The following is a 14923-nucleotide window of genomic DNA, read 5'->3' on the forward strand; positions in this document are numbered from 1 at the left end:
ATCATACCAGCTGTACATCTCAGATGTTCCATGATAGCCCTAATTTGAAATCATTTGTCTTTTTTATCCCCAAGATCTAAATAACACGGAAATATTGTGTTTTACCATCCAGATTGTCTCTTATATCTGGAAGTGACACAGGTTAGCCTATACACCCCAATTTAGGGCTCAGGAAATATGGTGCCCAAACCCCTAACCCATCCTTGTAATGGAGAAGCTGAATACTTTCACAGTAATTACTAACCAACAGCAGACCTCTCTCGAGGGCTCCAGAGCTGAAACTAAGGTTCAAGCAGAGTTTGGTCTAGCCCATCACCCTTGAGAAAGGCATTATGCTGAATTCAGTTAAGTCAATCCAACAGACACAGAACACTGGAGGGAACCACAAAACCATGAGGCCGGGCCAAACTGCTCAGAACTCTATCGGAGTGAATCTCTGGGGACTTGTCCTCAGCTCCCAGACATGGCTGAGAGACAAAGGTGTGACTCCTTTAATGTCCTTGTCTTTCTTCATTAGGTTAAACATGGTGGGGGTGATGTTTGTAGGGGTGGAACCCCCAGAGGATAATGAGCACGGGGCACCTTCTCCTGAGCTCATGCTTCCCCACAGGCTCAGAGAGCAGCACGGCTTCCCCACTTACACACTGCTCGGCTTTGATCGCAGCTCGTGGGGACCCTGATTACCCAGTCAAGCACAACAGCAGGAAGTGCCCACATTCCCCATCCCTGCTCAGCCCAGGTGCCCAGGGAAGCACTCACATCGGATGGCTCCCTGCGAGGTCCCTCGCCACTCCGCAGCCAGCTCCTGCTGAGTTCGCTGAGCTCTGGAATGGGCTGCACCTTGAGCCGTACGCTGTCCCCTGACTGCCGGATCATCTCCACAATTTCATCCCTGGACTTGCTCTCCACATTGTGCCCATTAATCTCCACCAGTCGATCTCCTGGCACCAGCCCCAAGGCCAGGTCCTTGGTGCCTGCACCAGGCTCAGCAAAGTGGACCACCCGCCGATAGGCCTGGCCCTCAGGGCCGCGATCCAGCATGGTTGTGCGCCGCAGGGAGAAGCCAAAGTCTCCAGTGGGCCGTCGTTGCAGCTCCAGCTCCCGGAGGGCAGGTGGGGGCAGGGGCACCACGGGGGGCAGGCGCAGGTCGACTGGGAATTTTTTAGTCACTAGCTCAGGGGCTCGGGATCGGTGCCCTGGGCACCGAGGGATGCCTGGGCCAGGATGCTGCACCAGCTGTCCCTCTAGAGTCCTCACCTCCACCTGTGGTGAGGGGGCGGCAGAGTGCTCTGAGGGCGTCGAGGTTTCTGAGGCGCTCTCATCCCGGCTACGCTGGGAGAAGGAAAAGCGCTTGACAATCATCTGTGAGTTCTGCTTGGCCAGTGAGCCGAACTTGGCTGCCCGCTGCAGCACCGAGCCACGGAAGCTGCCCTCCTCACCCTTGAGGTCATCGCTGGAGCTGGCTGTGCTTAGATGGCCCGAATCCAGGATGATGCTGCCCCGGTTACTGTCGGAGTCAATGTCAGTTAGGTGCAGGTCAGAGCCGCTGGCCACCTTGATGGGGATAGGGTTGGAGATTTCCAGGCGCGTCTTGGATTCACGCTTGGAGGAGCGGTTCAGGTTGAAGAAGCCGCGTCGCAGGCTCATCTCCTCCAGGCTCCGAAGCTCTGCCGCTGACATCCGCTCCTTTTTCTCCTTTTTCTCCTTCTTCTCCTTCCGCCCGCCATCTTTGTCCTTGTCTTTCTTCATTAGGTTAAACATGGTGGGGGTGCTGTTTGTATGGGGTAGCACCCCCAGAGGATTATGAGTGCTTAGCACAGGGCCTTAGTGTCCCACTTTGCTGCTGCAAACAGAAACACAGAGAGAGAAAGGTTATTCCAACAGGGCCTCATGTGTCTCTAGTCCAGACATAACCAAATGATACAGCTACTCCTCAGTGGGTGCTAGCTATGTGCCAGGCACTCTGCTTTACCCACTATTGTCTCCATTGATTTAATCCTTACAGCCTTTCTATAGGTAGTGACTATTATTACCCCGTTTTACAAACAAGGAAACTTGAGGTTTAGATAAGGCGGTAAAAGCCCAGATTCCAAAGCCTGTCATTTCTTTGAATCCTTGATAGACCAAGGCTTAGGTGTACTTGGAGATAGTATGTGGGAGATCTGACCTCCTGGTAAGAGAATACTTCAAGCCAACCTGGGACCTGACTTAAGATTCAAACACACGCCGGGCAGGGTGGCTCATGCCTGTAATCCTAGCACTTTGGGAGGCTGAAGCAAGAGGATCAATTGAGCCCAGGAGTTTAAGACCAGCCTGGACAACATAGTGAGATCCTATCTCTACAAAAATATTTTTAAAATTAGCCAGGCGTGATGGTGCATGCCCACAGTCCTAGCTACTTGGGAATCTGAGGATTGCTTGAGCCCAGGAGGTCGAGGTTGCAGTGAACTATGATCACACTACTCCAGCCTGGGCAACACCGTGAGACCCTGTCTCAAAAAAAAAACAAGATTCAAACTCAAAGGAAAAAGAAAAGGGACTCAATGCAACGTCACCTCCCACAGACAATATTTGTTTAAGTAACAGACATCCCATTCTTTGGGCTCTTTCCTGAGCCTGTTATCCCTAGAGTAGCACCCTTGGCCACTGCCTAACAGAAGACCTCAAAGGAATCAACATTTATTTAATGACCACCACTGCCTAGGCCTAATGCCAGGTACTTTACATGCACTATCTCCTCTGAACCTCATAGCATTCCTGCAAGGTAGACATCATTATTTCCACTGTACAAAGGAGGAAAATGGGACACAGAAAATTAAGTATATGTTAGTTGTCACACAGTTCATAAATGGTGATGTCGGGATTCAGTGGCAAATATTGTGTTCTTTCTAGGGCCTGGGTGACCAAAGTAAAGCAGCAAGAGAAGGAAGGGAAGTTCCAGACCAAACAGAGGATAGACAGCTGCGAGGTGGGGGTGGGGTAGGGTCCACTGGATAAACAGGATCCTAAAAAATTCACATCCTTTTCCCCAGACCAACACCTAAATATAGCCCCAGGAAGAAAGCTGTGGTAGCCTGAAAGAAAATCCCAGTCCCAGGGTGTGTGCAACCTACCCACCAACCTACCCAACCCCCTGCACATCTAACGGGACAGGACCGATAAAAACCTGGTGGGGAAGAGTTGAGAGTCTTTCTTGTTCTAACCAGGAGGGAACAAGAAGAAGAAATAGGCCATGTCACCTAATTGGAAATTAAATGACATTTTTTTCTCTCTCTGAAAGTCTACCCCTCTGAGTTTCAGACATGGGATCTATAATCTCATCCCTTCTAGTAATGGCCTCTTGCCAGGCCCTGGACAGGCCTTTCCTCTCTGTGTGCCCCACCCCCACAACCAAGCAGGGCCCTCCAGGATCCCCAGTCTACTGAGAGGGACCATCCTTCAACCCTGGTACAATGCTCAGGAAGGTATCAAGGTCAGAAATTCCCAAAGGCCCTAGTGCAATGGCTAATTGCTTCCCCCTGCCCAGCATCCTGACTTGTGCTGCTCCTGGCATACCAACTCATCTCCTTTCTAGAGCAGTGCTGTCCATAAGAAATATAATTCAAGGCCAGGTGCAGTGGCTCATGCCTGTAATCCCTAATACTTTAGGAGGCTGAGGCAGGCAGATCACTTGAGGTCAGAAGTTCAAGACCATTCATGCCTATAATCCCACACTTTGGGAGGCCGAGGCGGGCGGATCACCTGAGGTTAAGAGTTAGAGACTAGCCTGGCCAACATAGTAAAACCCCCTGTCTACTAAAAACACAAAAATGAGCCAGGCGTGATGGTGCACGCCTGTAATCCCAGCTATTCAGGTGGCTGAGGCATGAGAATCACTTGAACCCAGGAGGCAGAGGTGGCGCCATCTCAGCTCACTGCAACCTCAGCCTACCAGGTTCACGCCATTCTCCTGTCTCAGCCTCCCGAGTAGCTGGGACTACAGGTGCCTGCCACCACGCCCGGCTAATTTTCTGTATTTTTAGTGCAGACGGGTTTTCACCGTGTTAGCCAGGATGGTCTCAATCTCCTGACCTTGTAATCTGCCTGCCTCGGCCCCACAAAGTGCTGGGATTACAGGCATGAGCCACCACGCCCAGCCTTGAACTTGTTGGTTCTAAATGCTACATGCACAGTACCTGGGAGTTAGAAAACAGGAAATCGAGGGCCGAAAAGGCACACAGCCAGGGGCCTTGGCCAGGTAGTCTGAACTGATTTGGGGTGGAGGGGTACCTGACAGCCAGCATTCTCTCTTCAGGGCTCTACTGTGACAAGGGGAGCCTCTCTCCTCCTGAATGTTGATGGGGTGTGGCACAGACCTACCATAAACCAAGATGTGGGATCTTCAGCTATTACAGCCCACCTTATACCTCACCTACCACTGCTTGCATCATCTTAAAGGGATGGTTTAGAAGATAACTCCAGGGGCACTTGTGGGAGAAATGAAGAAAAAAATCCACCTTGGGGACTTGGATGGGACAACAAGAGTATCTTGGCCTCAGTCCAACGACAGAGAACCCAACTGACTATAATGCTGTCCCACCAAGACACCCAATTCTCGGTCTATAATGCTTACCCAATCCTGGCTCTTTGCTAGGGGCTAGATTGCTGAGTAGTATGAGTGGAAAGGAGCTCCCAGAATTCTAGGATCTTTGGGCTGGAAAGATCCCTGAAAAAGTCTCAGCAAAAGCTTGTTCCTCACTGTCATTGTGGCAGGCAGGACAGCAGATGGTCACAGCAGCAGCACAAGGAATGGCGCTGGCCAGAAGTTTTAGGAGATTTGGTATCTAGGCCTGGATCTGCCAAAAAATCACTGGGGAACCTTGAGCCTGTCACTCTGCTCAAGGTTGAACTACAGTATGATCTAGATCTCTTCTGGCTCTAAAATTCTAAATATCTAATTCTCCTGTGGACACAGGTTAAGTTATTAACCTTCTGCCAAAGGCACCCTTCTCATTCCAACCCTGGGGCCTTCAGAGAATTGCAGCTATGTCCCTGCCCTCACCACCTCTGTCCTGCCACCACCATCTACACAGCTCACAAGGCACCTCTTCCCCACCGCCATCCCCATAATCGCCAGGCCTGGCTGCAGACCTTCTCTCCTGACTCTAGACCTGCCTGGCTGCCTGCAGTCTCCCGTCCAGGATCAGATCTGCAATGCAACTGCTGCTCTGTCGCCTTCTTGTAGACCTTGCACTTTCCGGCACCTCCTGGCCTCAGGTCCAAAGTCTCCAACAGCTCTGATACCACCACCTTCCTACTCCCTATCCGAGGCTGCAGTTTCTATCTGCCTCCCCTTCCTCTCCTACCCTCTCCCTCCACTCCAGTGAAGGTAACCTTACAATTTTCCTGACCTCCTTTTCTGCGTTTCTCTCCTCACCATACTCTAAGAAGTTTTTCTTAATTTTAAGAAAAGGAAGGCATCTATGTAAGTTAGGGTATGGACCCGAATTATCTTGATCTTACTATCCCCAAAAACAAAAGGAAAGTACAATCTGTCAACTTAGCTGCTCTATCACTTTAAGAGAGTAAGCATCCTGAAGGCAATGACCATTCAACTCAAATATACATCTATCTGTCCATCAGAGAGTGCATAAACAATGTTCATATTCATGCAATGGAATACTACTCAGCAAGAAAAAGGAAACAACTAAAGATACACACAATAGGGATTAACTTCAAAATCATGATTTCAAGTGAGAGGGAAAGAAGTCTTTGACAAAGACTACATATTGGTATGATGCTCTTTATATGAAGTTCTAGTGCAGGCAAAACTAACCTACGGTGGCGGTAGGAGTGGGATCACATGAGGGAACTTTTTGGGGTGATGTTCGTGTCCTGTATATTGACAGTGGTTTGGGTTGATAAGTATATGCATTTGTCAAGTCATCAAATGGTGCACATAAGATTTGTGCATTCAGCCAGGCAGGGTGGCTCACGCCTGTAATCCCAGCACTTTGGGAGGCCAACGTTGGTGGATCACGAGGTCAGGAGATCGAGACCATCCTGAAACCCGTCTCTACTAAAAATACAAAAAATTAGCCGGGCATGGTGGCACGCGCCTGTAGTCCCAGCTACTAGGAAGGCTGAGGCAGGAGAATCGCTTGAACCTGGGAGACGTAGGTTGTAGTGAGCCAAGATCGCGCCACTGCACTCTAACCTGGGAGACAGAGCGAGACTCCGTCTCAAAAAAAAAAAAAAAGAAAAAAAAAAGATTTGTGCATTATTGTTTGTAAATATTCACTCAAAAGAACTATAAATAAATATTGAACTCTAGTGAATGATATATATGTTAAAGTATTTGGGGCGAAATATACTGATGTCTACATTTTACTTTGAAATGCATAAAATTTTAAGACATCTTGAAGAGGTTGGGCAAGGTGGCTCACACCTATAATCCCAACACTTTGGGAGGCCGAGATGGGCAGATCGCTTGAGCTCAGGAGTTGGAGGCAAGCCTGGGCAACATGGCAAAGCCCTATCTCTACTCAAAATACAAAAAGGTATCTGGATGTGGTGGTGCATGCCTGTGGGAACTACTTGGGAGGCTAAGGTGGGAAGATCACCTGAGCCTGGGAGGTCGAGGCTACAGTGAGCCACAATCATGCCATTGCATTCCAGCCTGGGTAACAGAGTGAGACCCTGTCTCAAAAAAAAAAAAAAAAAAAAACCATAGCCTGATGGATGGACCAAGGGATAAAGATGTGTAAAAGCAAGGATAGGAAAATGTTAATTGTAGAATTTAGGAGATGAAGAGTATTCTCTGCAAAATTCTTTAACTTTTCTGAATGTTTGCAGGTCATTGTGATAAAATTTTGGGAAAAAATATGTATCTATCAGTCACTTCCTAAAGGCAAGCAACATAAAGATAGATAAGTCCAGTGTCAGATCTCAGGCTTTGGACATCAAGTAACAAACCTGTGAACAAATCTGAGTAAATAGGACCAGATGCGATGGCTCATGCCTGTAATCCTAGCACTTTGGGAGGCTGAGGAGGGCAGATCACCTGAGATCTGGTGTTCGAAACCAGCCTGGTCAACATGGTGAAACCTCATCTCTACTAAAAGTAGCTGGGCATGGTGACACGCGCCTGTAATCCCAGCTACTCAGGAAGCTGAGGCAGGAGAATCGCTGGAACCTGGGAGGCAGAGGTTGCAGTGAGCTGAGATCGCGCCACTGCACTCCAGCCTGGGCAATAGAACAAGACTCCGTCTAAAAAAAAAAAATTAAATACAAATGAAAAAAAATCTGAGTAAATAGCTATGCAATCTCAGGCAAGTCACTTAAGGCCTCCATGTCTCCATTTCCTCATCTGTAAAATGCAGATAATAATGGTACCTACCACCTAAAGGTGGCAGAATTAAATGAAATGCATTTAATTACCCTCAGAGAGGTACCTAATAGTAGCAGGGCACATTTTTTGCCATCTAAATGGGACAGTAGAGAGGATAACAGAGTGCACAAATGACTATCAGCACAAGTATGACTAAAATAAATCAAAACCTTTGTATATGGAAAGTAAAGTCCAAAGAAGTGAAGGTAACTTGATAAGCACAAGGCCAAGCTGGATCACACTGGCTTGAGTCCAGAGGGCCCACGTAGTTAGTGCCAAGGATACTATGGACAGGCAATTTGTAGGGACAGAAATACAAATGGCCAACAAACATGAACAGGTATTCAGCCTCCACAATATTCACAGACATGTGAAATTGAGGTATACTATTTTCAATTAGCAGTTTGGTAAAAACTACGAAGACTGATAACATCAATCAATTAGGGCATGGGATGCAGGGAGTCTCATAAGTCTTGGTGGAAACACAAATTGGTAGGTTGGTGCAAAAGTAATTGTGGTTTTTGCCGTTAACTTTTAATGGCAAAAACCTCAATTACTTTTGCACCAACTAATATATTTTCAGAGGTCAAGTTAGTAGTATCTATGAAAAAAAAATTTTTTTTTAAGAGACAAGGTCTTGCTTTGTCACCCAGGCTGAAGTTTGGTGGCTCAGTCATAGATCACTGCAGCCTTGAACTCCTGGGCTCAAGTGATCCCCCTGTCTCAGCCTCCTCAGTAGCTGGGACTACAAGTGTGCGCCACCATTACTGGCTAACTTTTTAAAAATCGTTTTAGACACAGGGTCTTGCTATTCTGTCCAGGCTGGTCTCAAACTCCTGGCCCCAAGCAATCCTCCTGCCTCAGCCTCCTGAGTAGCTAGGATTATAGGCACCACCACTGCACCTGGCATATGAAAATATTTATGTACATATTCTTTGGGCAATTCCATTATAAGACATCTATAGGTACATTCACATAATACACACGGCTAATCCTTGAATCACTGTTTATAATAGCAAGTCTATAAATATAAAAGTCCTTACTAGAGAATAGTAAAACTGGCCAGGTGCAGTGGCTCAGGCCTCTAATTCCAGCACTTTGGGAGGCCAAGGCAGGAGGACTGCTTGAGCCCAGGAGTTTGAGACTAGCCTGGACAACATAGTGGGACTCTGACTCCACAAATTTTTTTTTAAAAAGTAGCTAGGCAGTGGTGCACACCTGTAATACCAGCTACTTGGGAGGTTGACGTGGGAGAATATCACTTGAGCCTAGGAGGTCAAGGCTGCATGAGCCAAGATTCATGCTACTGTGCTCTAGCCTAGGTAGAGGGAGATTATGTCTCAAAAAAAAAAAAAAAAAAAAAGGCTGGGCATGGTGGCTCACACCTGTAATCCCAACATTTTGGGAGGTTGAGGCAGGTGGATCACTTGAGGTCAGGAGTTCGAGACCAGCCTGGCCAACATGGTGAAACCCCATCTTTACTAAAAACACAAAAATTTGCCAGTGTAGTGGCGCACCTGTAATCCCAGCTACTCAGGAGGCTGAGGCAGAAGAATCACTTGAATCCAGGAGGTGGAGGTTGCAGTGAGCCAAGATCATGCCATTGCACTCCAGCCTGCACGAGAGGGCAAGACTCCATCTCAAAAAAAAAAAAAAAAAGCTAAATTATACAACTGAGCAGTTGTATAAGTAAAAGTAAAAAGAATGAAGTAGACTTGTATACACTGACCTGGAAACATTCTATACTATATTGTTAAGTGAAAAAACCGGTTGCAGGATAGTTTATAATTTTGCTAAAATTTAAAAACCTATATTACATGTACATTTGTACAATATTTGCATATGTGTAGGAAAAACGTATGCTCTGGGGAGGAGACCGGAATTGTAGAAGGGTCATATAGACTTGTGTTTCATCCGTATTTTAATTTTTTTTTTTCTTTTTTTAAATAATAGAGATGAGGTCTCACCATGTTGGTCAGGCTGATCTTGAACTCCTGGCTTCAAGCGGTCCACCCACCTTGGCCTCCAAAGTGCTGGGATTATAGGCATGGGCCACCACATCCAGGCTATATTTTAATTTTTTATAAGAACATTCATCTGGTAAATGTGTATTTGCTTACACCTAGGAGCTTTAGGGAGTCGGATTATCTATCATTTTTCTTCTACCTTTCTTTCATCTTTTTTTTTTTTTTTTTTTGAGCCAGGGTCTCACTGTGTCCTCCAGGCTAGAGTGTGGTCGTGCCATCTCAGTTCACTGCAGCCTCAACCTCCTGGGGCTCAAGCGATCCTTCCCACTTCAGCCTCCTCAGTAGCCGGGACTACAGGCATGCCCCACCACACCCAGCTAATTTTTGTATTTTTTGTAGAGACAGGGTCTCTCCATGTTGCCCAGCCTGGTCTCAAATTGCTGGGCTCAAGAGATCTGCCTATCTCGGCCTCCCAAAGTCCTGGGATTACAGGTGTGAGCCACTGCGTCTGGCCTCCTACAGGACATTTTAAAATAGTTATAAATAAGCTTTTAAAAAGCAGTCTGGCCAGACGCGGTGGCTCATGCCTGTAATCCCAGCACTCTGGGAGGCCGAGGCAGGTGGATGACGAGGTCAGGAGTTCAAGACCAGCCTGGCCAAGATGGTGAAACCCCGTCTCTACTAAAAATACAAAAAAGTAGCCGGGCGTGGTGGTGGGCGCCTGCAATCCCAGCTACTGGGGAGGCTGAGGCAGAGAATCGCCTGAACCCAGGAGGCGGAGTTTGCAGTGAGCCGAGATTACCACTGCACTCCAGCCCCGGCAATAGGGCAAGACTCCTTCTAAAAAAAAGCAGCAAGTCTGGAAAAATTCGATCCAAAAATCGATCAGTGGTCATCTCTGGAGAGTAGGGGAGAAGAAGGGTAACACTTTAGTAATGCTTTAGCTTTCTACCTAATGATTCAACTTTTTTCCAGACTAAAATAAATGTCTGGACAAACTAGTAGGTAATCCACTAGCAGTAAAGCTGCAAACAGGGTAATGGTCAGTTTAAGGATTGCCTTCATGTCTTGAAAAAGTTTCGGTGGCTTAGGGGACTTAGTTAAAATAGAGCTCACTGGTGTCTTGTGGCTGTAAGTGGGGACACATTTAAATGGGTCACCCTGCAGCTAGCAAAAGAAAGAAAGAAGAAAAAAAAAACCCAGGAAATGGAAACTATAACGTTAGAGTCCCAAGACAAGGGTGCCCAGACTTGGCTGTGGCGGATAGATTCTTAGGTCAGTCCTCCTACCCCCACACCACACTCATAAATAAATACAAAGGAAATACTTTCCCGAAAGAGCCGGCCTCTCTCCCTTGACCTCTGACCTCCCTGAGCGGCCGTTTCCTCCAGCCCCGGGGCCCCCATCCCGGCTCTGCCCCGGGGCCCCCATCCCGGCTCTGCCCCGCGCCGAGGGTTGTAGCGGCGGCCGGCGGGGTCGCCAGCACCTGGCCTGGCTGCGCGCTCCAGGGTGAGCCTCCTCTCGGCTGGCTGTGCTGAGCTCCGCAGTGCCGGGTGACTCCCTGCCAGGTCACACGGAGCTTATCTGGCTCCAGGTGTGCTCCCTCACTCCGACTGCACGCTTCTCACGTGACATCAGCCGGCCCTCCCGCCGCCGCGCGGTGAGCCGGGCGGCCTTCGGCGTTTCCCCGCGGCTGGGCCGGCGCAGCCGCCCGCGGCGCTTCCCGCTGCGATCCCATCTCCCTCGGAACGCAGCAATCCCGCGGGCACGGGACGAACGCAAGGGGGAGAGAGCTCCTGCGGCCCCGCCAAGTCCCCTGCTGCTCTTCCAGGTGCACCGCTGGTCGCTCAGCTCCGCTAATAGCCCCTTCCGTGTGACCTTGAGCAAGTCCCCTCCCCTCTCTAGGCCTTCACTATTTCAGCTACAGTATCTTCAAGAGCCTGAGAGCTCAGACTTGGCCCTCAGCCTCTGCTGGGGAGGTATTCTGCTCAACTACACACTGCAGGTTGTAATCCCGCTCTACCTGCGACTTGCTGTGTGACCTTCAGCCCATCATCCAACCTCTCTGAATATCAGAGAATAATCACAATAATCACTTGTAAGTGATGATAAAGTACTTGGCAGACAGAAAGGGCCCTGAGTCCTGTAAAATCATCAGTCCAACAACCAAAACTGCTTCCTGACTCTAAAGTTTGAAATGTCAAGGGAAATTGACATTTTACAAGCCCTGCAATTCCTACTTCAAGAGAAGGGCAGGGAAGTGAAGGTGGGGAGTGCAGGCTCACCAGGTCTGCTCACCACCCCTCCCAATCCAGCTCCTACCTCAGCACCTCCCCACCTCCTCTCATTCAAGCCACCTTGGAAAATGCTAGGGGGAAAAAAAGGTGATAGGGGTGGGGTGTGCAGATCTTAAAGCACCCAGGGGTCTGACCCTAAAGCAGAACTTAAACTCCATCAAGCCCCCCTACCCATCCCAAGTCCTGTGGGAACCTGTCAATTACAGCAGAGAGTGGGCTGGGTGGGCCCTTCTACTGCCCCAAACCTTTAAACTACAACCAGCTAGGGCCCCTCGGTTTTCCCACCACACTCAAGCCTGGGACCCCGGGCCATTAACAAAACCCAGCTCACATGGATGCTCTGGTTCTTGCCTGTGGCGTCCACTCCAGGTGAGAGGATCTGGCTGGGGAGGTCTCTACTTTCAAGGAGTAAGAACAACCCTGCTGCCCTGGAGACCTGTGACACACCAAGTCAGGATGAAGGCTTCCTGAGTTCCAACAACTCCCAGCTCCACCTCAGCAGGGTGGATTCTTCCTTTCACAGGAGCCCCAGTTCTGCCCCACCCAGTCCACCTTTAGGTACCTGCCTCTGGGGGACCCAGAGTTTTCAGGCCCAGTTTCTGAAGACACATGCACTCCTCAATGAACAGCCACTACCAGGGCCAGTGAGGGGTCCTCCAGGGAACTGGCTGGCTACCCAGACGGCCCAGGAGTGAGGCTGAGAGACCAGGTGGGAGTCAGGAAGGGCATAACCCACATGAGGAAAGTCTGGGGCGCATGCAGGAGGAAGTCCTCAGGCACACACTCTAGCACCTGGGCCAGGCCAGGAGAGAGTAAACAAACTAGACACTCAGAGCTACCAGGCACCAGGTCATCAGCTGTTCAAAGTTCAAAGCTCCCAAAGCAAGTGACCACCAGCCTGTGGCCCCCCCATGCCCACCCTCCACCCCCACCTACAACCCTTCTCATTCCCCTAATCCCCTCAATACAATAGCTGCCCCCAAAGCCATGGTTTTCCTGGAATTGAGGCCACAACCCCGATGTCCTCAACCCAAAATGGACAAGCACACCTCCACCCGAGGCTATATATAACCCGTCATGTCAAATCCAGAAACTAGGAGGATGTTTCCTGGAAAGCCTTCATCACAAAAAAACAGAGGGGAAGCTGAGGAGGTGGGAAGCCATGGACAAAGAGCCAGTGAGGCTTGTCAGGAAGCCAGAGACCTCAGGAGAGCAACTTTCAATATACCCAAATAGAAAGTAGCCCCTGAACTAAAAAGGGTGGGGAACATTAGGCCAGGCCTGTTGCTATGACAACAGGGCACCAATCTGCTCAAGAAAAGGGCTCCAAAGCACAAGGGAAAGGCGGCTTGATTCAATGGGCTCTGTACTCACAGTCCTCCTTAGATGATCTTGCTTTTTTTTTTTTTTTTTTTGAGACAGAGTTTCACTCTTGTTGCCCAGGCTGGAGTGCAATGGCACGATCTCAGCTCACCGCAACCTCGGCCTCCCAGGTTCAAGCAATTCTCCTGCCTCAGCCTCCCAAGTAGCTAGGATTACAGGCATGCACCACCACGCCTGGCTAATTTTGTATTTTTAGTAGAGACAGGGTTTATCCATGTTGAGGCTGGTCTCGAACTCCTGACCTCAGGTGATCCGCCTGCCTCGGCCTCCCAAAGTGCTGGGATTACAGGTGTGAGCCACCGCGCCCGGCCTGATCTCGCTCTTAATCATCCAGGTGGCCTCCCCTCCCTTCCAGCGCGCCCCAGTGCATACACAATTCCCAGAACTCACTCGCCACGGGGGCACTGATGAGGTCTTCTCGGCCACAGACATGACAGGGGCTCCAAAAGACAAGACGAACCCACACTAACTAGCCCAAGTCATTGGCAGGGTGAAGCGGGGAGGGAACCCAATTCTTTAATTCTGAGTGGCCATCTGAGGGCATGAAGGCCCTAACCAGGACAGTCCCTCTCAGGAAGCATTCCCCGAGCCCTCCCCACACAAACACACACTATGAGGCCAGCGCCAAACACGTGCCCCATTGGTCAAGTGGCCAGGCAAAACGAATACGGGCTCAAAAACAAACTGGCTGTCTTTCTCCCCATCTCCCCCACCCCCCACCTCTGGCTCATTCTGGCCGCAACCTTTCCAACTAATCAGCAAGACACATGTGCCTTGCAGTAGGGCAACTCCCCCCATCTCCACCCCCACAACAAAGCCCCAATGCCTAGCCTGTCCCTGCGGGCCTTATCGCACCCTGGAACATGACCCACACTCCTGGCCAGGCTTGGGACCAAGGAGCGCACCCCCACTAACAAGGGGCAGGGTGAGGGGGCAGCCACCCCTACCACCTCCCCTTCCCATTGGCGAAACAACTGGCATGACAGGTTAGCAGGGCGGGGCGTTGGGGCGGTCTCTCCAGAGGCCTGGGGCAGCTTGTCCGACCTTCCCACACGCACCCCACCCCTCTGCAGGGAAAGGTGAGGTGAGCATTCAGTCGCAGGGTACAGCCTGCACTCCCTAATCCCCAAAGCCTGCCACCATTCATCCCCTCATCTTCTGTCCCAAGAGGAGGGGGCCCAGGGAAGCGGGGTCTCTATTGTTTTGCCAGCTGTCTAGCAGCTGCTCCTTTGAGAGGAGCCCGCAGTCGGCCCGGCAGTGAAAGAGTGAAGGCCGCCGGGAGGGATAAAAGGCTGGGTAGAGGTGCTCCCCTTCCCCGCTGCTTTCCTCAGCGCCCCGCTCGCTCGCTCGCTCCATCGGGAGGCCTGGGCCGGGGCAGGAGAAGTCCCCCCACCCCCGAGGCTGCAGCCCGCACCCCGCAGCTCCGGGCCACCTGGGCGCCTCCAAGCGCCAAATCCCCCCACACTGAAGGCCACCCTGTCCTGCCTCCCTGCGCTCCCCCAGGTTGGCTGGAAGGGCCGGTGGTGCCCCTTCCCCGCCGCTCCCGGTCGGCCCCCACCCCCGGGCGTCGAGCTCCACGGCGCCGCCAGGGACTGGAGCCGGGAGTCCGGGCCGCTGCTTCCAGGGGACAGGGGAGGAGGAGGAGCCGGCGGGCCCCGCCGCCCGCCCGCCCGCCCGGCCGGAGCCCGCCCCGCCGCCCCACCGGGCCGGGCCCGCCACCGAGCGGCAGCCGCCGCCGACCCGCACTCACCGGCCACCGGAGCCCGCCCGGCAGGCAGCAGAAACGGAGACGCGGCATCCAGCAGCCTCGGCCCGGTCGGGGCTGGAGCAGAGCGCAGCGCGGCGCAGCTCAGCGCCGCCCCCAGCGACCGCGCGAGCCGAGCCGAAAGGGAGCTCCCTGCTGGCTG

At 51.0% G+C, this 14923-nt stretch overlaps 1 protein-coding gene across 6 annotated transcripts in view; it reads right to left on the minus strand.

Annotated features, from left to right (window-relative positions):
- MYO18A (myosin XVIIIA) overlaps positions 1–14907 on the minus strand; it is a 106873-nt gene extending 91966 nt beyond the window's left edge. For 5 of the 6 annotated variants that reach the window (XM_033181893.1, XM_033181891.1, XM_033181892.1 and 2 more), the window contains exon 1: positions 760–1761. In XM_033181893.1, coding sequence (XP_033037784.1) covers positions 760–1761 — 1002 coding nt within the window. Of the gene's footprint in view, positions 1–759; positions 1844–14766 lie in introns of those variants that run through there. The other variant, XM_033181879.1, reaches the window with a different exon arrangement.
- Positions 14908–14923: the final 16 nt, after the last annotated feature.

The sequence above is a fragment of the Trachypithecus francoisi genome, unplaced genomic scaffold, assembly GCF_009764315.1.
Source record: "Trachypithecus francoisi isolate TF-2019V2 unplaced genomic scaffold, Tfra_2.0 Lachesis_group20, whole genome shotgun sequence".
In the NCBI taxonomy this organism is placed as follows: Eukaryota; Metazoa; Chordata; class Mammalia; order Primates; family Cercopithecidae; genus Trachypithecus; species Trachypithecus francoisi.